This window comes from Camelina sativa, chromosome 6 (genome assembly GCF_030686135.1).
Source record: "Camelina sativa cultivar CO46 ecotype springtype chromosome 6, ASM3068613v1".
NCBI classification, from domain to species: Eukaryota; Viridiplantae; Streptophyta; class Magnoliopsida; order Brassicales; family Brassicaceae; genus Camelina; species Camelina sativa.
In genome coordinates this window covers 18,384,469-18,409,900 of record NC_141885.1, presented here as the reverse complement: position 1 = coordinate 18,409,900, position 25,432 = coordinate 18,384,469, and the positions used below count along the sequence as shown (strand labels likewise).

The window sequence follows — 25,432 nt, the reverse complement described above, 5'->3', positions numbered from 1 at the left end:
AGTTAGCTACCAACATAAATATACTTACAGTACATAGCAAATTCATTGGCACGTGAGAACAACCAAAAACTGTGCGGCGATGAATATATAAATGGGCTTAGCGCAATCAGAAGTATGCTAAAGCCCAAAGGCCCATAAATTTTACTCTCTGTTTCTTTATTTCTCAGACGAATTTAATAGTAATACGATTGCTACCTGGTTGATCCTGCCAGTAGTCATATGCTTGTCTCAATAATCGTTAGGCGTTAGTCGGGCGGTGAGGGTAGACCTAGCGCCTAACAAAGAAATCGGAGATTAAATAGGAATTAATCGGGGACTAATTTTTTTTATAAATTTTAGTATATTTTTATAATTTTAATAATATATATTTAAATCTTATAAAACAAAAATATTAATACATGATTACATTCCAAAAAAACAAAATAAGTTACCAATCACATGATATACAAATATTAATATGGTATTGATCTTGAGAGACACATATATCGAAAAGTCACAAAAAAAAATTAAGACTACTTCGCCTTTGTTTACTTTCTTCAATGATCAAGAAATTAGCATGTGTTAGACTTCTAGTTTAGTTAAGACTTCTTGATTACCTGCAACAAACAAACAAAAATATTAAAATAGCAGCAAGATGACAAGAACTATTGGTGTCACGTTAAACAACACGAAAAACAAACCTTAGTAACCCATTGGTGTGTCATGAAACTCGGGAGTTTCATGGAATACATTCGGTTCAAAATTCCATGTCAACCATTACTTCATCTTCTTCTTCAAATTCAAAATCATCATCATAAAGCTCTCTTACCTTTGAATATTGGGTATTAGGCACAATACCAACACTCGTACTTTGGTCTTCATGATGTTGCTCCACAATCCAATCTTCCACAATTTCTTCATTACCATCATCTATGATCACATCCACCAATTTCTCCTTGATTTTTTTGTGCTTGTTAAAAAGTCTTGCATTAAACTGGACATAAACTAGGCTGTTTAGACGATTGACCATTAATTTGTTCCTTTTTTTAGTGTGGATCTGCACATATAAAAATATTGAACGAATCACTAACTCAAACATATAAAGTTGAACATAGATTAAAAACTAACCGCTTCAAAGCTACTCCAATTTCTTTCACAACCAGAAGAGCTAGAGGTCAAAGCAAGCACTCTAGTTGCTAGCTTTTGTAACGTAGGTACATGACATCCATAAGTTGCCCACCAATTCCCTAAATTTAACAGTTTTAAGATATCTCATAGAAAACATATAAATGACCAGACAAGAATAAATTTAAATTCAAGTGAGAAGACAAACCTGGATCAAATTTTTCATCATTCCGTTGACATCCTCTTACTGATAAGTCTTTTCCAAAAGAGCCAATTTTCCTTTTATAGAGATTAATCTCATAATTGACGATTATATTTTGCTTCTCAAAGTCACCATGATAAAAAGTTTCAACACAAGCAATAAATCCTAAGTTGATCTCCAAATCATTCTGGATATCAGAATCTCTGTAGAAGTAGAATGGATTTAAGAAGTAAGCAGCAAGATGCAAAGGAGAATCCAATCTACCTTTCATTTTCTCATCCATAATCTGAAAAATAGGCTGATAATTCTTTTCAAGATGATTAGAAGCTTCTTTGATCAACTTTTTAGCTTCTAACATCTCTCCATATTCCCATCCCACATCATCAGAATTACGTTTTAGTTGTACATCAACCATTCTAACATGTAAAAAAAACCAAAACATTAGTAGATAGAAACATCAAAAACTGGCTGACCAGAGAAATAAAAACTAATACATGGAGATATCCTAAAATAGGCAAAAGAAACATCCTAATCGGCTACAAAATTGTAAAATTAAGCAGTAATTTAGAGATTTAAGAAAATTACTTCTAGATCCATGAACAGAAAGATGGGTGTTGCTTGACAAATAGGTATCAGTTTGAGCACGAACAAATTCTGGAGATAATTGAGCTTACTTAGGTCAGAAAGTTGATAAAGGTTTTTAGTATCTCGGCTTCCAATGTCGAGAAAAGAAGAAGAAGTCGAGAGAAGAAAAAGAAGAAACGTTCTCAAATCAATTTTTACTCAAAACAATGGGCTTTGAGGCCCAAAACATTTTTTAACCAAATAAATATCTAACTTTTGAAACAATAAATCGGCGATTTTTGTCAAAAATTAGATAACTCGGAGATTAATCGGTAAACCGATTTTGTTAATCGATTACACATTAAACCCGGCGGTGTACAACTGCCTAGCGATTATACGACGGATTATTCGGCTAGGCGTCCGATTTTTGAAACAGAGAGTAATACTGTAGTAAAAAAAAAGCACAACTTTCAAACCTTGTCGTCGCCGCCGTCGTTGTCGTATCCCTAAAACCCTAAATTCTTCTTCGGCGAGGCCGATGGAAAGAGGAAGAAACAAGGAATCGCTCCCAGTTGATCTGATCCTCGAGATATTCACGAGATTGCCGTCGAATTCAGTCGCTAGGTTTCGTACATTGTCGAAGCACTGGGCGTCTACGCTTCGCAGTCCGGATTTCACCAAACTGTTTCTGGCCAGCTCCTCGACTCGTCCTCGTATCTTGTTTGCGGTCGAACGATATCAATACAACAAGTGGGACTTCTTCTCGTCGCGTCAGCCACATAACCGATATGAGAATTCGCTTCATTTGGATTATCATACCAAATTCTCAGGAGACGTAAGCCATAACATTTGTAGCTACGCCTCAGGTTTGATCTTTTTCCCTACTGTGCAGATCATGAATGAGAACACGCCTTTGATTTGTAACCCTATCACGGGATTGTATGTGGGCTTAGAAGTCATCAAGTACAGCAGGTCTCGAGGGTTTTTAGGGTTTGATCCCATTGATAAGCAATTCAAGGTTTTGGATCATCCTTTCATTCTAACATTAGGATCTGGAGAACTCAAGTGGAGGTATAAGGATGTCCCTGGTTATCGGTATCGTCGCTCTTCCACTGCAGGGATATGCATCAATGGGGTTTTGTATCACTTAGCTCAAACATTTCTTTTTCTTGAACCATCTTTTGTGATAGTTAGCTTTGATGTGAGGTCTGAGGAGTTCAAGTTTATTGACGCATCATGCTTTAATGATCATCTTGAGGATCCTCTTACTGGATTGAGTTTGGTCAACTCTAAGGGTAAATTAGGTGTGATTAGTTGCAGTTACGCTGACGCTGCTGATGGAAGACGTACCGTTCAGTTGTGTATGTCTGTCCTAGAGGATGTTGAGATACCGGAATGGGTGAAGTATGTCTACACTCTGCCGCATAATGATATCCTTGCTTCCTGCGAATTTTCAGTTGCTGGAGTGACTGCTACAGGTGACATTGTTTTGTGTATGAAATATACATGTAAACCTTACTACGTGTTCTACTTCAATCCCGTAAAGAACACTCTCCAAAATGTTGAAATCCAAGGTTTTGGAGCTGAGCTTGAAGCAGTTGAGAGTCGTGGTGAAGTTTTTGCCTTTGTTGACTATGTAGAGGATCTTACCGTTAATGATGCACATCAACTCAAGTCAAACATCTCTCATATCACGAGTCTATGCCGCTTCTGTCAAAAGGAAGCGCAGGGTAACAACATGGGGGAAGAGGAAATGAAAGAGACAGAGGGAGAAGAAGAAGAGAAGAGTTAGGAGAGTCAAACAATTGTGACAAAAGAGTAGGTAAAAAGCAATAGGGCATGTCATCTATGCGTTTATGTTCTTTAGTTAATAGTTGTAGTCTTGTAGACGTTGGTATGTCTGTTAATCATCAAGTCTAGCTTTGGTAAATCGTAGGTACCTTTTGACTGTTTTTATTTAATCTAGTTTTCTTTTGTAATTCCATCTCTCTCTTCAGTTCTTCTACCATTTCACATAATTTTTCCCTTGTTACCATCGTCGGGAAGAGGTCTCTGCAAGAAGAACAAGCGAAGTAGAACGGTACGAGTGTTGATTTGACTTTCTAATCTGAACTTCTAGGCCAAGCCAAATTTAAAGTCAAGACTTAGTTTCAGAAAGAAAACACAAAATGGTTGCTGCAGGTTCCATAAACTGAACCAATTACCCTGTTTCTCGTCAGTTCTAAATCTATAATATCAGAAACACCTCGTGTCAGGAGAAACAAATAGAGGATCCCTTAATCTATTCAGTTTGCCAAACCTGTATTAGAGAAAAAAGGATAGAATACAAACATATTATCATGGTAGAGTTACAAATTCTTATATATTCACAAATGCAAAGAGACATGTTCGAGGTTGTGTTTTGAATCCATCAATACATATAGACAGTACCAAGTCTACAACAATTCTTATGAAGCAGCTCGTGTGTAAATCCTATTATGGCATCGTTCTAACATTCAAGAATCCGCCAACACTGGCTGCCTTAGAACCGATGTCTCAGCTGGACACGCGCGCAAGATTGTGCAGATGTCGTTTTTCACTAGGAATTCCTCTGCATTTACTAGGATCAGAGGTCCATACTCGAACACCAACGTCTTGCACTGTAATTAACACAAGAACAACTCCGTTAATTGACAAAAGCCTCGACTAACTACTATGTGATCACGCAGTTGCATTGCAACAAGTTTAAGAAGAACACCAACCCCATAAAAACAGAAAGAAATGGTTGAATGATAAACACATTAAGGCAAGGTTATCATGGATTTTGAGTTGATCATTCTAACCTTCTTCTCGTAGTTCTTGAACGATTTGCATCCCTTGAGAAGCAGTTCAACGATATCCAGCTGGTTAATCGAAGATAAAAAACAAAGTCAGTATAAGAAACTCAGCATCAGTATAAGAAAAGTCTTCACGAGGATTGTCTACAAAGATCTCTGATAGTTAAACACATTTAACTGTTTGAGGCTGATCTTAGAAACAATAACAAAGCAAACTAGACTACACAAGGGCGTAACAGCTTGGACTGTGATCAGTGTGCTATGAGTCTATGAAACAGAACGCAGAAATGACGAAATAAATCCCGTGATAGAGTAGAGAGGGATAAATAACCTGTGTGTCAGGATCTTGAAGTTTGATGAGAATCTCAGAAACAGTCCTGTGGCAAACACCGCAACTGTCCTGACGGACATCTTCAACAAGAGCAACCACTTTGCCACAAAGATTCAACCTCTTGCAGAAATAGTGAGGTTGAAACGACTTCAGTTGTAAGAAGAAGAGAGGAACATAGTAATCAACCAAAGTTATGCACTGCTGCATCAACCAAATCAAAACATACTATTACTCAATACAATTGAATATATTGTATTAACAAAACAAAACCAGTCTGAAGCAAAAATATATAGAAAAAAATGTAAGGTTCAGCATCAAGCAAAAGGAGAGAACCTGCTTCGCAAATCCACGCAATTGGGAACAACGTTCGTGAAGATCGTCAATGATTTCGGCTTGTGTGACATTTTTCTCAAGGTAGGTGAGAGCATCAGTAACATATTCCTCACATAGAGTGCAAACCTCTTCCTTGTTGGAAACTTGCTCTACCCAAAAGACAAAAAAAAAGATTAGTTGAAAAATCTTAAACAAAACTATCTGAACCATTCATCTACTTCAACTCCCCATCCACAGAAATCAATTATTTTTCATAACAAGTATCAAAATTAAGCCCTAAAAGAGCAAGCTTTTTTTTTTATATATAGAATCAATCAAGCATGAATGAGTAGAGATGGCCTTTTACCTGAGAGGGTGGTGGTGGAGTCAACGAAAGATCTAGCGTCAGAAACCAAGATCAAACCCAACAAGAGAAGAACCACCAACGTTCCAGCTCTGTGACTACTCATGATTCCTTCCTGGTGAAAACATACAAGATGAGAAAATAGAAGATTTCGTAAAGTAAGATTTTTTTTTTTTATTACCGGAGAGATTAGAATCACAAAAAAAAGTAAGAAGAAGATTCAACTAGAAAATATGAATCTTTTTTAAGTAAGAGATGATGATGGTTTTACCTTATTTTTTGTATTTTCAGAAAAGTTTAGCAAATGATTGGAAGAGAAAGAATCTTGTGTTGTAGAAGAAGAAGAAGAAGAAGAAGAAGAAGAAATGAGTAATGTATCAGATTCGTCGAATTGGTCGGGTTGCGTAATAATCGAAGGTGTTCTCACACCACAAGCAATTATCCATCCACGTCACCATCGATCGGCTTGTAGTTGTGGCTAATTTTAATATTCGACGAAATAAATATGCTTCCAACTATATATTGGTAAGGCCGGTCTGAAAATTTGCAAGCCCAACAAACAATGATCCATCGGTTTAACACTAGAAAAAACATGGAATTGTCGACTGTAAGTTGTGACTTAAAAAGCAGTCACTAAATTTAACGACTGCATTACGATTATTTTGTTATTGAGTGGCTACTAAAATAAAACAGTCGCCTAGTAGACACTAATTCGAGACTGATGCATAATGTCGCAGTTTAGACGCTAATTTGCGACTAATTTCGAGACCAATTTGACAGTCGCCAAACTTTGCGACTAAACAGTTACTCATTAGCGACTGATATATTTAATTTGGGCCTTAAACCAGATTTGGGCCGTAACAAACGGCGAAAACCCAAATCGATCTCATCCTCATCCCAGAGATAACCTAATCCCTCATTTCTCTCATCCGCCGAGAAAACCCTAGATCGATATTGCTTTCAATCGAGAAAAGTCTAAATCTTCACCCCTGTCCTAATAGCTCTCGATTTTGATGGATGGAGTAAAGAAAAGAGGCGGAGGAAGAAGAAACCCCTCTAATCGAACCTCTGGAACCTCACAAACGGCGAATCAAAGACCCGCCAATCTTCCCAGCCAGTATACCTTCACGTCGGCAAACCAGCGAGATCCAGAGACTGATTCTCAGGGAACTCCTGGCCCAATCCTCCAGCCTCCAGCGAGACCTACATCTTCTTACAGAGACAATCCACCTCCGACAAATCTATTCCAGAACTCGAGGAGCTTTCCTGGAATATCCCCTTCCGGCGATGCTCCATCCAGGCTGTCCTTTTTCTCAACCTCTCACCTCCGCGACGAATCCACCAGAATTCTCAAGTCAACTTCGAGAGTCTCCTCATTCGTCAGTCACAAATCATCATCGACAGTCTCCTCAAGTCTCGAATCTACCTCGACAGTCTCATCGACCACCCTCTTCTCAATCTGGTCAACCTCGAGCAGCTTCTGCATTGCTTCACAGTTCTCAAGCGCAAAACTCACATGAGGAAGAAGCTGATTCTGAGGATGACGGTGCAAGGGAATCAAATCTCCCAACTGATGTACTCGCTTCTTTACATGACATGCTGTCCAACCAGGCCGTGAGAAGTATACCACTGTCCTCTCTCCCTCATTAGAGCGTGGAACCACTTGGTAATTTGAATTACCATTTTGGATTAGAATTTGATTGTGTTTGTTTGTGATTAGAATATTTAGAATTTTGGATTGTTTGTGATTGTTTGTGATTAGATTTTTTAGAATTTTGGATTGTTTGTGTTTGTTTGTGATTAGAATTTTACTTGGATTGATCGATTTATTTGTGTTTGATTAGAATTTTACTACTGATTTGTTTGTGTTTGAAGGTTTGGTAAAGACAAGTCATCACTTACCCGAAAGATTACAAAAGTGTTTACAAACAAGTTTGATGGTCCATATTACAGTTGAGGTTGTGTTCCGAATGCAAGAAGAGAAGGTTACTTCTTGGAATCCGCGGTAAACTTCAACTCCTTTCAATTTGAGTTGTGTATTTATAGTTTTTTTCTTGGTTTTTTATCACTAACACTAGTCTTCTTTTGTAGAAAACACACACCTGGGATCCCTCTCTAACCGGTGTGGTTCAAGCAAAGTTCTATAAAATTTGTCAAAACCGTATGAAAGACATGGTTTCCAAGGCAGCAGCTCAGCGAGAGGAAGTGAAACCGAGGTGGATTGAGAAAACTCTTTGGAAAGAAATGTGTGACTATTGGAACACAGAAGAAGCCATGACAAAGAGTGCAATCACTTCAGCAGCTCGAATGTCTGACCGTAATGGTCTTGGCCCTCACAAGCATGTATCAGGGCCGAAGTCTTACTTACAAATCGAACAAGAGATGGTGAGTTACATCATAACCTTTTCATTGTTTAATTACTTCACATCAGATGGTTCCTACCCTTTTCATTGTCTAACATTTCAGGAAGTAGAATTGGAAAGACAGCCAACTATTCCTGAAGTTTTTCTCAGGACTCATACCAAAAAAGATGGTACTTTTGTGGATAAGAAAGCGCAAGCAATTCATAAGGCATATAAGAGAAAAAGGGAAGCTAAGTTGGCTGCTCAGGATAATGATGAGTCTTCTGATGGTACTTCACGTCGATCAGAGCTATCTCACGAGGAGGAGGATGAGCTCTTTCTTCAGGTAATCTGCTTCTTTCTAATAAGCTATTAATTTTTTCATTGTTAAGTAATTATAATAACTTTTTCTCTCTGTTTTGTTTATGCAGTCTACTTTCATAAATGATAGTGGAACACACTTTGGAGTTGGAAGCCTAGGAAGTTACATCAATGGGAAGCGAAAGTACCCTGAAAGCTCTTCTACTTTCACAACCCTGCAACAACAGCTTGAAGACGCTAACCGCAAAATAGAGGAACAAGCAGCTCTACAAGCAGAGCGTGACGCAAAGGCTTCACGGGTTGCATCTGAGGCTTTACGGGTTGCATCTGAGCAACAAGCAGAGATCTCACGCTTGGTGAGCTTCCTCAAGACTAACCCAAACTATGTCGCCTTCCTCGAGTCTCAAACCAATGACCCAAACCCTGCTGATTTTCAAAGTTAAGTTCCCTCATGATTATGAAAACTTTTGTAATATTTGCAACACTCTTGGATATTTGGATGTTTTTTGGAACTTTTGTAAAAACATGGTACTTATGTCTTTGTTTGATTTCATGTTTGTTATGTTTTAGTTATAGTTTTCTTAATCAGTTTTGGTATTACAAAATCAAATAATGCATTTTTACCAGAATTTTTTTAAAAACCTGATAATTAAAAAGTCGTAAAACAGTCACCAAAACGTAAACAAAACAGTACCCAAAACAGTCGCAAATGAGTAACCATATCAGTCGCTAAAGTGTTGCAATTCAGTCGCAAATTTAGGGACTGTTTGGCGAGGGAAGAACGACCTTAATTATCAGTCGCCAATTAGTAGCTCCATGGCGACTTTTTAGCGACTGATATTTTTAGCGACGCACTGTTTAGCGACTACGTATGTTAGTCGCCAATCAGTCGTTACTAAGTAGTTAGCGACTGTGTAGTGACTGTTTTTGTAGTAGGCAATTCCATGTTTTCTTGTAGTGTAAATTTAGGGCATTGGAGAGGACATGAGGATTTTGAATAGTATCGGGATATAAAATATCGTTAAGAGTAATCTTGGGAAATTTTCTAAAACATACCTACAATTTAATAAATAGGGGGGTTGTATAATATTTCCCAAATTTACATCCCTAATCCTAAAACCTTCCTTATAAGTTTATTTGTCACACCAACAAATTAGCCTCTTCTATTCCGCTACGATAATAATTATGGCCCTAATTTTCAGACCCTCCTCTCCTCCGCCATGGAAGATCAAAGTGCAGCTAATGAAGATGTGGAAGAAGGGATTGAATAAGAAAAAATTAAGAACCTTGATCGAGATGGTTTTACTCCAATCATCGGTATGGTTTGAATATGAATTATATTCATGCTTTATCCAATTTTTTTTTTTTGGTTACTTGTAACATGCGTCTTCCGTAGTTTATATATAGCTAGCAGACTGATTTGCACTTTTGATACACCATACAATAGTAATCGATTGGTCATGACTCAAGGTTTTGTTTGATTATACAACTGATTATGTTTTCTATTATTTTCTAGGGGACAAGAGTTCACACAAGAATAGATGAAGATTTCTCTAAATGGAACTCGGATCTTAGTGAAGAAAAGGTTAATGACGGGGGGGGGGGGGGGGGGGGACGTTGGTATTGATATTCCTGCTGAAGATGAAGATGTGTTGCCAATTGAGGGCGCTGATCCTATCAAAACAATAGCCAGGGAAGTCTACGAAGACTCTTTTGTCGAAGGGTCGATCGAGCTCCTTTGAGTTTAATTGCAGCAGGGTCATTTTGTGTCTTAGTGATGACGATGTCGATGAGATTAATGACTACATGCTTTCACTTTTACCAGGTAATATCCCGGTTTTTTTCTTTCTATATATATACATTTCTTCGTCCAAACACCGTTTTATGCACATACTAACTACGGCTCTCTGTTTAAATTTCATTCCATAAGGTGAAGAGAAACTATTTAACAGCGATGACTGTGTTACTCCTCCGAGGATTGACCACGAATCAATGAACCCAAGTGATTACATGTTGGTACGTCCAAACATGTTTGGTTACTGCAATGTCCCCCGGGTGCCTCGCCAGGTTCTCAGACTAAAGGTTGGTACTCCCGTCATGTTACTTACGGATCTTGATCCTAGCCGTGGGTTATGTACTGGGGCAAGACTTCAAATTACTCAGATGGGTGATTCTTTGCTTACTGCTAAATTTGCTGATTATTACGGCGGGGAATTCGTGATCCCTAAGACGCATATGTTCGCTGCGGATGAATTTCCTGCCTCGTTGTGGCGTACTCAGTTTCCTCTCACATTTGCATTCGCCATGACTGTAGACAAGAGTCGAGGCCAAACATTTTCCAAGGTTGGTCTATATCTACCAAGCCCGCTGCTCCGTGATGGACAAAGGTATCTTGCCATATCCAAAGTGAAGGCCGCAACTGGTTCTGCCCAAGTTCTTATCACTAAGAAAGACGACAAGCCCCAGGAAGACGCTGAAAATGTTGTCGTCAAGAAGTTGTTTCGTGACGTTTTAAGTGTCTACATGTCTCGTCTTGTTTCAGGTTCCCTATTTATGGTTTGCTTCTGTAGCATAATAATTATAGACTTTGGTTTAATCGACAATATGATGCTTATGCAACATGTGTATTAATTATAGACCATCAGGTATTTGTATCATTTGAAATATCTCAATAAACAGTTTGCTAGCTTCCTGCAAGAACATTTCCTTCTCAAAACATTCATATGGTTGCTTTTCTTCTCTAAATTATTCATGACACAAATATGCTAGTAAAGCGTGAGACTCTCTATTGCAACGAAATTGATCATTATGCTTCATTTAGAAACATATTACATCTAATTTCAGTATTTAGTATGAACCAATAGACATCGAAAACTAATCCTTTGAACCAATACACAAACACACCTTGAAACAAGTGGGTTATCTACTGGGACAAGACTTCAAATTACTAAGTTGGGTGATTCTTTGCTTACGGTTAAATTTGCAACACCTATGGATTATTACGCGGAGTTCGTGATCCCTAAGACGCATATGTTCGCTGCGGAAAGTTTTCCTGCGTCATTGCGGCGTACACAGTTTCCTTTCACACTTGCATTCGCCATGACTATAGATAAGAGTCGAAGCCAAACATTTTCCAAAGTTGGTCTATATCTACCAAGCCGAGTGCTCCGTGATGGACACAGGTATCTTGTCATATCCAAAGTGAAGGCCACAACTGGTGTTACCCAAGTTCTTATCACTCAGAAAGATGACAAACTCCAGGACGACTCTGAAAATGTTGTCTTCAAGAAGTTGTTTCGATCGTGACGTTTTTAGTCTATAGGTCTTGTTTCAGACTTAATGCTTAACTGAGACTCTCTAATCTAATAAATTTGATTATTATGCTTCATGTCAAAACAAATCACATCTCATTTCACTATTTAGCATGAACCAGCAACACACACCGAAAACAAATAGAAACACAATATTGCTTACCATAAAGACTCACAAACACCTAACAACTCCTAAGATAAAGATAAGACCATTTGAATCACTCACTCATCACATTAAGTTCAAAGCTATCTTCTTCTTCTTCTTTGTCTCTTTGTTCAACATCACAGACAAGTTTGTAAATCCGAACCGCTTCCTCTTACCATTAAGCCTTTTAACCTTCTCTAATCTAATAAATTTGATTATTATGCTTCATGTCAAAACAAATCACATCTCATTTCGCTATTTAGCATGAACCAGTAAATAACACACCGAAAACAAATAGAACCACAATATTGCTTACCATAAGGCTCACAAACACCTAACAACTCCTAAGATAAAGATAAAGACCAATTCAATAATTCACTCATCACATTAAGTTCAAAGCTATCTTCTTCTTCTTCTTAGTCTCTTTGTTCAACACCACAGACAAGTTTGCAAATCCGAACCGCTTCCTCTTACCATTAAGCCTTTTAACCTTCTCCTTCCCTTCACAATTTCTATCTCCAATGTTAGTCTTTCCAAGTATCTGACCCAACGAAACTCTCCCGTTCATCATCATCGCTGACTCATCCGCAAGAAGTAGTTTCCTACTAAGTATCTGCCCAATAGACATTGTTGGTTTCATGACAGCAACTGAGGATGATGTCCCATCACCGTTCATCATCATATTCAAACCATTTACATCCATCAGAAAAGGGTTCTTGAGCTTAGCTGAACATGACGATGATGATCTCCTCCTCCGTTCTGTCCACCGCCAGTTTCCTTCCTCTGCTTCCATTTTCGCGGTGTTCGCTTTCTCCAAACCTTCTTCAAGTGTCCTCCTACTGCTTCTTATTTCTCTCGCTGTTTCATCAATCGTCTCAAGAATCTCCTCCTGCAGAGTCTCCTCTCTGTTTCCTCTTCTTCTGCTGCTTCTTCTCCTTCTAGTAACCGCTTTGATTTCAGCAATAGCAACTGCTTCAGCAGCTCTAGCAGCTTCCTTCATCTTTCTAGCAGCGACCAAACGCATCTCAGCAGCTTCGATCTTGTTTCTCGTTTGTTCAATCTCAACCACAGCTTTCTCAACCGCACACCGAACATTCTCTCCTGTTCTACAAAACTCATTAGCCTCATAGCTTAATCTGTGAATCTCCTTGGACATTTCAGCTGCATTCTCAAAGTTTAGTCTCTCCCGTGTCTTCTCAAGTTCAGCTCTTTCCTCTTCCAGTCTTTTGTTCAGTAGCTCAACAGACTCGCGAATAGCAGCCAAATCTTTAGTAGTCTTGCACAGATCCATCTTCGCTTGGCTCAGCTCCTTGAAAACATTCACGTCACAGTTTTCTTTCTCTTCCTTGTTCTGTAGCTTTGATTTGAGCTCTTCAACGATGGCTTTGGTCGACTCGAGCGACTTCAACACCTTTAAAGTTTCACCTTCTTTCTCAATCAGTTCCTTCTCTAACTCACTCGCTTTCGCAACCATACCAGCTTCGTCCACATCGTACTGCAACCCAAACAAAAAAATCGAAACTTTCGCATCAACAACTAGAAATAGATGAATCTAATTAAACCCCATTTCAATTAAAACCCCTAAGAATCCAAAGAGCATGACAAAAACAGTGAGAAAGACAGATACTTTAAGGGAGAAGGGCTAAGAAATAAGACCTGAGAAGCTTCGGAGATGTTAAGGGAAGATGGTTTCCAGAAACCAAAGCCGCCAAAGCGAGTGGCGGCTTCTCTCACCGACTCGAACGGCGCAGAAGTGTCGATTTCCCCGACGAGGATTGGTTCAAGAAGGGTTTCGGCCATTAAAGACAAGAACTTGGGAAGAAGAAATAGTGAGATTGAGAGAGAGAGAGTGATCACAATCCAAAAACTGTTGTTTACTTCGATACTAACTAGTCTGAAGTGTGAACAAAAGACTTTATAAATCGATATCTCAACGGTCTCTTTCTTGTTTGTATAAGGGATTATTAAAGTTGAATAAAGAAGCTACAAGTATCCGTTGTCTTCTCAGATGCTTACTAGTTTTGTCTTTATTCCGAGTTTGTTTATGTACACTTTTTCTAATCCAATCTTATTATCTTAAAGAAGAAACACTAAAATTCTCTAAAGAGGGCGGTGATAATGAATCTTTGTGCATGTGAGATTAAAAAAATCGTTTCACTGAAAGAATCTTTAGGCCGTTGGATTTTATATAAAATGTGATCTTTTTTTCTAAATTGTCTTCTCACTTACCGTTGATATGCTACTTAGTGTTGATATAAAATGTGATTAGCTTTTTATTACTGGAGAAAGAGAAAGAAAGAACAACAAAAAAAAAAAAGTAAAAGAATAATATTTGGACCGTTGGCTGTTAGAAGGGAGTTGTGGCGGAGTTGGCTGCGTCAATGATGGAGTTTTGTGGTGGGGATCACTTTACTACGGTAAATAAAGTCAGGGCCACATCATGAAAGTCTCAGTTTTAAAATGACACTGTATTTTCAACTAACCGTTGGACGTTAAAAGAAGGGGTTCATGCCTCTTGGCTCTGTCTTGTGACTAACTCCCATTGATTGGATTATAAGTATATCCTGAAGAAAAAAAAACCAAATTCTATAAAATATCCATACCTAATCTAACAGTATAAATGGGGAAAACACTGTTTTTTTAAAAAGGAAATAATTGACTATGACATTATGTTAAATAGTTAATGTGATTGATTAGCAAAAAAATAATTTAGCTAACTAGAGATCTAGTAGGACAAAAAACTAAAAAGTTGGTTAAAAATGGATTTACCTGAAAATTTGCTCATCCCTAATGCATAATGCTTCCCATATTTTTGAATATGAACCTTCAGAAATCCTAGATTTGAGGCATATGCTCTCACCTACAGTTGAATAAATGCCTCAAATCAAATACATTTTCTATAATTTTTCATGTGTCAACCGCTTTTAACATTATAAATGGTATTCATGTTTACATGTGCGACACAAAGTATACAAAATAATCTGAAATCCTCGAAGCAAACTATCAAGAATCTGTATTGGGCGGCTGTTGCGGGGGTGGCCGCGGCGATGAGCTTTTCTGACGCTTCCGGATGAAATAAAAAACCAATCCAGAAAGAAGCAACAAAATAACAAAACCATCAATACCTCCAACTAATCCCACAACCCATTTCTTAACATTTGGTTTCTCACCACTCAGTCTCACTCCTTTTGGAACCTTAACCATATAACTCAAACCACTCACTCTCTCAATCTGCTTAACACCCATCACAATCCTATACATGACACAGCTCTCATCAGAAACAGAGTAACTCGCAGCTGCACACTCACAATCTTTCTTACACAACTCTTCACATCTCTCTTTCCTTACATTTCTCACTTGTGTCCCGTTTCTCAGCACTGTAGTCACTCCTTCTAGCTCAATCATCTCGTGATCACATAACCTCTTCACCGAAACCGCTTCTTCCACGTTGCTGCTGCAATCACCATTGCCCACGGCCTTAATGCAAGAACAAGACTTTGAGAATGTACAGATTCCGTATGGCTTACACGCTACAGGAAGATCACAAGTGTCGCTCACAGCTTTAAAGGTTGCTTCGAACTTTCCCTTTTCCGGTTTATACGAATAGAGTCCCAAGTTACCGGTTCTGTTCCCAAGCGCCAAGAATCTGATCAACGGTTGCTCTATTCTCCCGATTATGTGGCTGTTATCGTCGAATAGGTCAAGACCCTTTGGCCCTAATCTCACGAAGTTGACTGCTTTGTTCTTATCTCTAGGCTTATACTCCCAATAAGAGTACTTGAGCTTGTTCAAATTGAGGAACAGGGCAATCTTGTCACGTAAGACTTCAAAGGAATAGAACAAAGTCGAGTCGTTTGGGAATGAAGTTAGTTGCGTAGCTACGTCTAATCTCTGACCACTCAACATCGCATCTGTTGGGAAATTGAAACTTTGCCATTTGATCAGATTCTTAGCATCAATCAACACTAGGTTCCCTGTGCTTTGTATCTCCAACCTCTGCAAAATGTTTGTTTCCATAACACAATTTTATAACATGTCTTTGTCTTTTTTTAAATGATGTTTTTCTTCAAAGGAATCAAATTTTATACCTCAACGCCTTGTCCCGAGGTTCCACTTCTCCATCCAACGTGTTTATTGCTACTCTTTAGTCTCAAGTCTCCTTCTTTTGTGAGCTCGATGATGCATTTGCTAGAAACATACATCTTTGAGTAATGCCCTGAGCTCCAAACTCTTACATCTCCAAGGAAAACTTGGAGAGAACACATATATTTTCCATCATCTTTGTCGCTTGATTCCATCGTTAACGCGGCTTTGAAACCAGGTTCTCTTGTTGATGATGAAGATTCTGTATCCATTATATAAGCTTTCCCCATAAACCCGGGAGCGTATTCTAGAGGAGAAGTGAGCGTTAGAGAATGACCAAGGTTGATATCTGATTTGCAGTGACCTTGGAGCTTAGAGAACAAGAAGATTAAGAAAGTGAACGTATAGAACTTCATCATAATGGTCATAATATGCCTCTGCGGCTGCTGTTGAGCTTCGGATATGTCCGGGAAAAGAGGAAAGATGATAAGAAAAAGAAAAGAATGGGAAAGTTTGGTATGATGAGTGTGTTTTTTCTCTCTACACTTTTGCAGGGAAAAGGGTTTTGCTTTCATGTTGCCTTTGTTTTGTTGTGTTTTTGGATTGTCCTTGTTTTATATTTTTCCTATAATTGGTATTTATGTTATTTTAATCGAAAATGTTATCTAAAGCTAGACACAGATTAGTAAATTGATATTTTCAGCTGTTCCACTTATTGGTATAGTTAACTTAAAAAGTTTCTAATAGTAAAGCAAGAGACCAGAAGAAGGTGCACGCTTGGTCTTCCACAGGCTGTCCATGTGGGGTTACGTTCTTGACACACAAATACAACAAATGTAGGGTTTATTTATTTATAGTAGTTAAAAAAAATCAGTAGGGGAGTTATTTCCTTTCTGTTTGTAACAAGATAAGATATATATATATATATATGTACATCTATTATTTAAAAATTTAGTTAGACGAGAGTTTAAACATATTGGAAGTGGATTGTATGTAATGGGTATGAGTTTTCTCTATCAAAAGCTAATTGATTTTGAGTTACGAGCATAAGATAGTATCAAAACGATGATTGGTTGTTCTATAGATGAAAAGGATAATGTATTGACTAAGCATTATATGTAGTAGATCTTAGGCGTAAAATGTGCCTGAGAGAATTTTAGGCGATTTTAGGCGATCTGCGATCTCTTTTGTAGATCTCTGCTGGAGATTGGCCTCTCGCCGTTTCTCTGAGATTTTCCCCTTTCTCCCTCCTCTTCTTTTCTCCCCTTTCATGGATTCCTCTCCTGCTGTGGCGATGTTGATTCCCCCGGACCCTCCTCCCTCCGAGACGTCCCCCCCCAATAACCCTAGTTTCCCCTGCTCCGTCCCCATCTGTCTCTACTCAGGTTTCTCAGCTCTCGGCCTCGATTCCAGTGATTACCCAAACTACCGCAGCGCCCACTCACGCCGAACGGTTTAAGGCATCTCTAAGGAATCTTAAAAAAATCTCTTCTCCTGTACTCTTAGAAGACGGAATCCCTGTGGTCCAGGCTCCAGATTCCATCCTCTTAAATGCCTCAGAACAATGGAAGGGTCATTTGATTGCCCAATTCCATGGACTCATTCCTCCTGCATCCAAGATCTTTGCAGATCTGAACCCCGTGTGGGGTAAGTTTGGCGATATCATCATTCGAATTGTCTCTGAAACATCGTGTTTGATTAAGATTCCTTGTGTCTCGACTCGGGAATGGGTCCTGCAAGTTGGATATTGGCAGGCTGGCAATTGTGCTTTCTCAGTGTTCCCGTGGTCGGCTGGGGCTTCTCTAGAAATGCAAGAACTCTCTACCGCTCCTACATGGGCAATCTTGAAGAACGTTCCCCCACAGATGTACTCCTTTGAAGGTATCAGTGTGATTGCAAGCGCGATTGGTGAACCTCTTCACACTGAGAAATCCAGGCTTGACCCGTATTACTTTGGCAACACAAAGGTTAAGGTTGAGATTTCTCTGGATAAACCACCTCCCACAACAATCATAGTGAGAGATGCACTCTCCAACTCAATAAAGGTGGAAGTATCTTATCCGCGGTTACCACCGAAATGTTGCAACTATGGTAGGTTTGGTCATCTCTTGAATAGATGTCCTCAACCGTTGATGCGGAAGAAGGGTGATGCGACTTTGTCTTCGGGGTTTGTGCCAGCTGGTACTGCAACTGCTACCACTGATATCCCTCTTGGTTCAAGTGCGTCTATCCCGCAGGAGTCGAAGGGAGAAGTTTCTTTGTCGGTTTCGATACAGGCATCCCCTTCTGCAGTGGTTATCTCAGAAGGTCAAAGAAGAGTGAGACGGAGACCAGGCTCTAGAAGGAGGAATAAAGTTCGCAGTAGGAGTTCTCCCCCTGGGGATGTAGTTACTCGTCATAAACCTGACAATTCCATGTCATTGGTTACTCAGGCTATAGTGAAGGAATGAATTAAAGAGAGTAAGGAGCAACGTCAGGAGTCGACGCTGGTTTCTCCTGAGACTCGAGTTGAAGAGCAGCAGTGGACAGTAGTTGAATCAAAGAGGAAACAATCGAGCAAAGTGAATCCCGGAGTTTCTATGAGAGGGAATCAATCCCGTGCTATAAAAGCAAAGGAAATTCATAGTCCAGGGATCCCGGGGGTTAGTGCTTCTAGGAAGCTAGCTAAGATGGAATCCAAGAAGCAGTTTAGCATTTTGAGACAAGAATTGTCTTACCATCCGAAGGCTCATATTGGAGATAGTGGTAAGGACAAGTATCTGGCAGCTTTGGCGGATGCAGTTACTCAGGCTAATCGGGGATCTTCCCCAGTTACGTCTAACTAACTCCGGACAGAGCGTAGCTCTACCTTCATCTTTTGTATTTTTGATGACGAAGGTTTTTTGTTGGAATATAAGAGGCTTGAATAGCCATACTAGACAACGGTTTTTGCGGAATTGGATAGCTAAGAATAAACCTATAATGGGTAGTATTTTGGAAACACATGTCTCGGAGGAGAATGCGGATCAAGTCAGAAACTCCACCTTCCCTGGATGGAGAGGTGACTCTAACTATGAATTTTCGGAGCTTGGCAGAATATGGGTGGTTTGGGACCCCGCTATATCTGTCATTTGCCTATATAAGTCAGCACAGTTGGTCCTGTGTAGTGTTTTTGTGCCAGCAACAAAGGAGAATTTCTCAGTTGCCTTTGTTTATGCATTTAACACTCAGATACCGAGAAGAGAGTTGTGGGAAGAACTTTCAATGACCACTCAATCCTCTCCAGCTAGAAGCTTGCCTCTAATGATTTTGGGTGACTTTAACCAGATTTTGTCAGTAGGGGAACATTACTCTCTCATTCCTCGTACAATACCTCTTCCGGGCATGATGGAGTTTCATAATTGTCTGGAAGCCAATGGGTTGTCAGATATGCCAAGTAGAGGGACCTTTTATACATGGTCTAACGAGAGGCCTCACGACCCAATTCTCAGGAAGTTGGACAGGGTGCTAGTTAACGAGCATTGGTTTGGATCCTTCCCTGAATCTCTCACTATTTTTGATCCTCCTGGCGATTCCGATCATTCACCTAGCTTGGTCCACCTGTCGTCCTTTGTGGAGAGAAGTAACAAAGCCTTCAAGTACTTCTCCTTCCTGTCAAGTCATCCGCGGTTCAAGGAGATGCTAAGAGAGTTCTGGCAACTTGATGTACCAGTGGGTTCTAAACTCTTTACACTTGGTCATAGAATGAAGAAGGCTAAGGCTGCTTGCAAGCAACTGAATAAAGAAGGTTTCAGCAACATTCAACAGAGGACTAAGGATGCTCTGGACAAGTTAGAATCGATCCAAACTGCTCTCTTATCGAATCCCTCTGATCGTTTATTCCGGGAAGAGTTTGTTGCAAGGCAGAAATGGAAATTTTTTTGCTGATGCTCAGGAATCTTTCTACCGTCAAAAGTCTCGACTTAGATGGACCAAAGATGGAGATGCGAATACGGCGTTCTTCTATCGATCTGTGGTTGCCAATCAAGGAAGAAATTGTATCAAGTATCTAAGAGGTGATGATGATGAGAGGATTCATAATGTAGCTCAGATCAAGGATATGTTGGTGACTTACTATCAAAGTCTCTTGGGCACAGAGAACTCAGGCGTCTCTCCAATGTCAACGGAAGAGATCAGAAGGCTAACCCCCTTTAAGTGTGCCTCTGCGATAGCGGATCTTTTGATACAAGTTCCTACTGATGCGGAGATTCGACGAGTAGTGGTCACTATGCCTAAAAGCAAAGCTCCTGGACCTGATGGGTTTCCAGTGGAGTTTCTCCGTGAGGCTTGGGATGTCGTAGGTGATGATGTAGTAGTAGCAGTCAAAGATTTCTTTATCTCCGGTCATCTCCCAAGAGGTTTTAATGCAACGGCTATCACCCTGATTCCCAAAGTCCCAGGAACCGATCAGATATCAAAGTTCAGACCAATTTCCTGCTGCACCACGATATACAAGATCATTGCAAGACTTTTGACACAGAAGCTCAAGACTTTTATATCAGATGCTGTTCAGGTAAACCAAGTGGGGTTTGTTCAAGGGAGGCAACTCTGTGAGAATGTTCTTTTAGCTTCGGAGTTGGTCTCCAATTTCCACGCTTCAGGCTCCACTACTAGAGGATGCCTGCAAGTCGATTTGGCTAAGGCATACGACAGTCTCAACTGGGATTTTCTCTCTAATCTACTCTATGCGATTGAACTTCCTCCGGTTTTCATAGGATGGTTGAGGGAATGTTACACAACCACAAGCTTCAGTGTTGCTTTTAATGGAGAGCTAGTTGGTTACTTCCCTGGTAAAAAAGGACTCAGGCAAGGAGATCCAATCTCATCTCTACTTTTTGTCCTTGCAATGGATGTGTTATCCAAGAAGTTGGATAAGGGAGTTGGTGAAAATCATTTTGGGCCTCACCCTATGTGTAAGGATCCGCTTGTCACACATTTTAGCTTTGCAGATGATATTCTCATTTTTTTTATGGAAGTGAAAGGTCTCTGCGCAATATACTTCAGATACTGGATGATTTCAAAACAGCTTAAGGTCTTGGCATCAACAGAGAAAAAACTGCGCTATTCTTGGATTGTGATCAGTACCAAAATAATCAAATTCTGGCAGAGTCCACTGGCCTACAACAGGGATCCTTTCCTATAAGATACTTGGGAGTTCCTTTGACCTCGAAGAAGATGTGTAAGCAGGATTTTCAGCCTCTATTGGATCGTATCCGCAAGCGGTTCTCTGTCTGGACTGTCAGATTTCTCTCTCTCGCCGGTCGTTTCCAACTCATACAGGCGGTCATCTACTCCACCATTACTTTTTGGGCCTCTATATTTATCCTTCCCAATCAATGCTTAGAAGAGATTGAAAGCATGTGCAATGCGTTTCTGTGGAAGGGAGTTCCTAATTCTTCTAAGGGGGTTAAGATTGCTTGGGAGTCAGTCTGTACTCCTAAAGAGAGTGGTGGCCTAGGCCTTAAAAGACTCACGGCTTGGAACAAAGTTTTGGGTTTGAAGCTTATCTGGATGATTTTTGCAGTTGGGGGTTCCCTATGGGTTGCGTGGGTGAAGAATAATCTTATCAGGCATCATAACTTCTAGGATTTGGAAGGTACAGCCTCGGGAAGCTAGATCTAGAGAAGTCTTTGCAAATTGCGGCCATTAGCAAGAACCTTCATTGTGTGTGAAGTAGGGGATGGTGCGACCTGCAGTTTTTGGAAAGAAAACTGGACGTCTTTGGGTCCCCTATTGGATATAACTGGGGAACTAGGCCCGCGTGTGTCAGGCCTCCATCAGGACGCCAAGATTTTGGATGCTATAAGAGATGGGCAATGGTGGATATACCACAGTCGAAGTAGAAGTCCCATTATTCAGTTACTACGTCAATGCCTTCCTCTTCCCTCTGTGGTTAATCTGCAGGGTGATGCAAGAGAGGATGTGTACCTTTGGAAGATTGGTGATAGTGAGGCATTGGATCATTTCTCTACAGCGAAGACTTGGGAGTATCTTCATCCACCTCGACCACGAGTAGATTGGTTTGAAGCGGTCTGGTTCAAAGGGAGAATCCCCAAGCATGCCTTTATTGCCTGGGTGAATTCTAGACACAGGCTCTATACTCGTGATCGACTGATTCGATGGGGTCTCAATGTTCCTGCTCTTTGTATGTTATGCAACTCTAATGACGAGACTCGGCAACACTTGTTCTTTGACTGCCCCTACTCCTCTGAAATTTGGTTCTTTTTTACCTCGAGAGCACATGTATCTCCACTTTCTTTATTTGAGGATGGAGTTAGATGGCTGAAGAATCCTTGCCGGGATAAAAACACGGCTGTGATTTTTCGGTTAGCTCATCAAGCCTCGGTCTACTTAATCTGGAAAGAACGCAATGCTCGTCTCCACACCGCCACCTCCAAGCCAGCAACTTCTATCCTCATCGAGATCAAGAGCATTCTTCGATGTCACCTTGACCCTTTGTCTAGAGCTCAGCGCATCACTTCACCTGCAGACTCCTTTCTCATAATTTGGTTTCGTCTATTCCAGTAAAGTAATGTTATGTAATCTCTATTTTCTACTATTGTAGGTGTATCTCGTTTGGAGTCATCATGTTGTAAAAGGGTTCCAACCCTCTTTGGATTGAAATGAAATGAAGGTATGTGTATAAAAAAAAAAAAAAAAAAGCATTATATGTAGTAGAGACTGTACTAATGTAGAGTGTGGGGAAGTAAAGCAGGTATATGATGGGGAATTAGGTGAGATTTGTTTAGTACTAATAACTTTAGTTGGACTATAATAGTTGATGATATTGGCGTAAAGATGGACCACGAGAAGTGGCGATCCCTATCATTGTCTGTTACGTGTAAATAATTCATCTACACCATTTAGTGGTGAATCTGGTGATGTCAGCTATGCGTATAAACCACCCTGGCCTCCAAAAATACTCTAAATCTGACACTTTTAAGGCTTTCTAACTTCTAAGGCTTTCTAGATTTCGGCCCACGAATTTGTGACCCGTTTTTGAAAGGGTTGATTACGGTTTAGAGGAATAGTGGTAGATTTATTATATTTGCGTTATTAGAGCAAATTAGAATTATAATTTCCTTTCGAAATTAAGGAAAGAATAAAAGGAAATTGAAAATCCTAATTATTTAACAAAACGAATAAGGGAATCCTAATTAAACTTTGACTGATGATAATCCTTAAAACTTCCGTAACGGTTAGAATATTTATGTTAAGATCGTGATTTTATACGCTTATAAAAAGCTCCACAAACTTCCGTATTTAGCCAAATTCATCATAACTAAAAAGAAAACGTTTCACAAACCACTACAATAATGGCCTCAATTCGAAAACACTCCTCTTCTTCTTCTACTTCTCTCGATGAGATTAAGCCATGGAAGATCATAGTGCAGATCATTCGAACGTGCGAGGGAAATAACAGAGAATCAGGCAACTCCGTCGATATGGTTTTACTCGATTCATCGGTACGTATACGGCTTTTATCTGAATTTATTTATATGCGCTTCTCGATTTGATTGTAATTTGAGAACTACAGAAACCTGGTAACATGTGTCTTTTGTAATAGTTAATTGGTATATACTACTCTATTTATTAGAATGATTTGCAATTTTATACATATAGTAATCAATTATTCATGCATGACTTAAGTTCTGTAAGGGTTATATGTTTGATTACAATTTTACACATGACTTCGTATTTCTTACTTGAGCCAATCATCTAGTTGCTTGATCTGAATCTCTGATGTAGAGGCAATTATCTCGTTGTTTTACTTAATATTTGATTTAATTATTTGAGTTTCTGGCTAAACACCGTTTCGTGATCTTTCATGTTAGCAATAAAACAACGGCCTAGAATGTTTTTTAATTTGTTTTTTTTTTTTCTTTCTAAGTTTATTTTACGTATACTAGTTTGGTGCATATGAATCGATTAAGACAGAGTCCTTATATTTAAGGAGTTTTTCTTTACTGCTCATCACTGTTGTAAACTTGTAGTACCTTAATCATTTGTTTGGAGTACTTTAATTTCTCGATCTTGATGATTTTGTTAATTGTATTCCAGGGAACAAGAATTCACACAACTATTCATGAAGCTTTCTCTAAATGGATTTCGGATATTGGTAATGGAAAGATCAACAAGCCGAATGATGGAGAAACTGAAATTGACATCCCTGAAGATTTGCTGATAACTGAGTGCAAAGTTCCTATCAAAACCATAGTGAATGAAGTTTACTGAGAATCTTTTGCACAGTCCTTAACTGATCCTGATTTTTATCAAGAGAAGGCTATTTTGTGTCATGCAAATGACGTTGATCAGATTAATGATTATATGCTTTCACAGTTGCCAGGTATATACTGACTCTTAATGCTTTCCACTTAATAGTCATTACATGCACATACTAACTTCTACGACTTCATTGTATTATTACAGGTCAAGAGAAAGAATGTTACAGCGCTGATAGCATCTCTCCAGCTCACTCAACCCCGGATGACGACATGTTATACCCTCCTGAAGTTTTGAATAGCATCAAAGCTTCAGGATTGCCTGATTTTAAGTTGAGACTAAAGGTTGGTGCTCCCGTCATGTTACTTAAGGACCTTAATCCTTACGATGGGTTATGTAAGGGGACAAGACTTCAAATTACTCGGCTGGAAACTTTTGTGCTTGAGGCTAGGATTATATCAGGTAATAAGCTTGGTAAGAAAGTCTTGATCCCTAGGATTATTTCATACCCAACAGAAGCAAGTTATCCAATCAAAATGAGGCGTAGGCAGTTTCCTTTTAATCTTGCATTCGCAATGGCTATAGATGAAAGTGATCAAGTGCAAACACTTTCCAAAGTCGGTCTATATCTACCAAGACGAGTGTTCTCTCTTGGACAGATGTATGTTGCCATATCCAAAGTGAAGTCCAGTGCTGGTTTGGAAGTTCTTATCACAGATACAGAAGGAGGTGTTTCAGAACATTTAGTGCAACATGTGTTAAGACTAGACTGTTTCTTCTATTTTATCTTTCTCAGGATGCAAACTGATCGCTTTTACAATATTCTGATTTCATGGTTTTTCATTTACAATATTCTGATTTCATGGTTTTTTAATGGTTCATGTTCAGACTTTAATGTTTTACGTTATGCATCCAGCATCCTCTATATTAACACAAACACATGCATATTGGCGCATGATGTATTCTCAAAAGCTCAAAATACTTGGAACATTAGATCATCTGTTAGTGTTTTATCGAAACCAAATGATCTGAGCTCCCCCAATTCAGAGTAGGTGGACTTATTAGAAGCCCTTTAGCTTTTCCAGTTGAGAGGATTTATTATGAACAATGGTTTAAACAGTACCAATAAACCAGGCGTACAACCACTTATATAGCATTTACTTGAACTCAAACGGGCCTCAGCACCAATAAATGGCCCGAAAGGCTTTTCAAATTGTAATGTTAAAAACTGCGTAATGAATTTGAGATTAAATTATGTATGCATTGTAGACAGAGAATAATAAACTCAACTTTTTA

At 39.3% G+C, this 25,432-nt stretch overlaps 6 protein-coding genes and 3 pseudogenes across 12 annotated transcripts; 5 read left to right on the top strand and 4 right to left on the bottom strand.

The window, feature by feature from the left end:
• Positions 1-343: 343 nt before the first annotated feature.
• On the bottom strand, positions 344-2,053 carry LOC104791416 (uncharacterized). Of its 2 annotated transcripts, XM_087453309.1 has the most exons (6): positions 1,892-2,048; positions 1,571-1,722; positions 1,313-1,471; positions 1,108-1,226; positions 681-1,036; positions 344-596 (listed from the first exon to the last, which is right to left on the bottom strand). In XM_087453309.1, exons 2-5 carry the CDS (start codon positions 1,719-1,721, stop codon positions 737-739), a joined length of 729 nt encoding a protein of 242 aa, XP_087309435.1. In that variant the 5' UTR covers position 1,722; positions 1,892-2,048; the 3' UTR covers positions 344-596; positions 681-736. The 2 variants fall into 2 exon arrangements, with proteins under 2 accessions (XP_087309435.1, XP_010515604.1); XM_010517302.3 differs by having other exon boundaries at positions 1,313-1,722; positions 1,892-2,053.
• Positions 2,054-2,191: 138 nt separating this feature from the next.
• Positions 2,192-3,852, top strand: LOC104791415 (F-box protein At3g57580 pseudogene; annotated as a pseudogene). The gene has a single exon (XR_015559216.1). The product of XR_015559216.1 is annotated as an F-box protein At3g57580 pseudogene (transcript).
• Positions 3,853-4,152: 300 nt separating this feature from the next.
• On the bottom strand, positions 4,153-23,462 carry LOC104791414 (uncharacterized). Of its 4 annotated transcripts, none has more exons than XM_087453310.1 (6): positions 23,449-23,462; positions 5,697-5,917; positions 5,351-5,499; positions 5,018-5,218; positions 4,693-4,752; positions 4,153-4,509 (listed from the first exon to the last, which is right to left on the bottom strand). In XM_087453310.1, the coding sequence occupies exons 2-6, from the start codon at positions 5,797-5,799 to the stop codon at positions 4,366-4,368; spliced, it is 657 nt and encodes a 218-aa protein (XP_087309436.1). In that variant the 5' UTR covers positions 5,800-5,917; positions 23,449-23,462; the 3' UTR covers positions 4,153-4,365. The 4 variants fall into 4 exon arrangements, with proteins under 4 accessions (XP_087309436.1, XP_087309437.1, XP_010515601.2 ...); XM_087453311.1 differs by having other exon boundaries at positions 5,018-5,215; XM_010517299.3 differs by lacking the exon at positions 23,449-23,462 and adding an exon at positions 5,965-6,210 and having other exon boundaries at positions 5,697-5,808.
• On the top strand, positions 6,707-8,799 carry LOC147942786 (uncharacterized; annotated as a pseudogene).
• On the top strand, positions 9,542-10,987 carry LOC147942785 (uncharacterized). The gene is made up of 4 exons (XM_087456183.1): positions 9,542-9,673; positions 9,873-9,941; positions 10,046-10,181; positions 10,287-10,987. The coding sequence occupies exons 1-4, from the start codon at positions 9,542-9,544 to the stop codon at positions 10,985-10,987; spliced, it is 1,038 nt and encodes a 345-aa protein (XP_087312309.1).
• Positions 11,348-11,662, top strand: LOC147942784 (uncharacterized). Its single transcript, XM_087456182.1, has one exon. The coding sequence runs from the start codon at positions 11,348-11,350 to the stop codon at positions 11,660-11,662; it is 315 nt and encodes a 104-aa protein (XP_087312308.1).
• Positions 12,006-13,968, bottom strand: LOC104791413 (WEB family protein At3g51720-like). The gene is made up of 2 exons (XM_010517297.3): positions 13,469-13,968; positions 12,006-13,307 (listed from the first exon to the last, which is right to left on the bottom strand). The coding sequence occupies exons 1-2, from the start codon at positions 13,610-13,612 to the stop codon at positions 12,195-12,197; spliced, it is 1,257 nt and encodes a 418-aa protein (XP_010515599.1). The 5' UTR covers positions 13,613-13,968; the 3' UTR covers positions 12,006-12,194.
• On the bottom strand, positions 13,995-16,500 carry LOC104791412 (G-type lectin S-receptor-like serine/threonine-protein kinase At5g24080). Of its 2 annotated transcripts, XR_768910.3 has the most exons (4): positions 15,901-16,478; positions 14,766-15,808; positions 14,582-14,672; positions 13,995-14,376 (listed from the first exon to the last, which is right to left on the bottom strand). XR_768910.3 is itself a non-coding variant. In XM_010517296.2 (2 exons), the coding sequence occupies exons 1-2, from the start codon at positions 16,468-16,470 to the stop codon at positions 14,816-14,818; spliced, it is 1,563 nt and encodes a 520-aa protein (XP_010515598.2). In that variant the 5' UTR covers positions 16,471-16,500; the 3' UTR covers positions 14,716-14,815. The 2 variants fall into 2 exon arrangements, 1 of the variants encoding a protein (XP_010515598.2); XM_010517296.2 differs by lacking the exons at positions 13,995-14,376; positions 14,582-14,672 and having other exon boundaries at positions 14,716-15,808; positions 15,901-16,500.
• On the top strand, positions 23,215-24,688 carry LOC104699074 (uncharacterized; annotated as a pseudogene).
• The last annotated feature ends 744 nt before the right edge of the window (positions 24,689-25,432 follow it).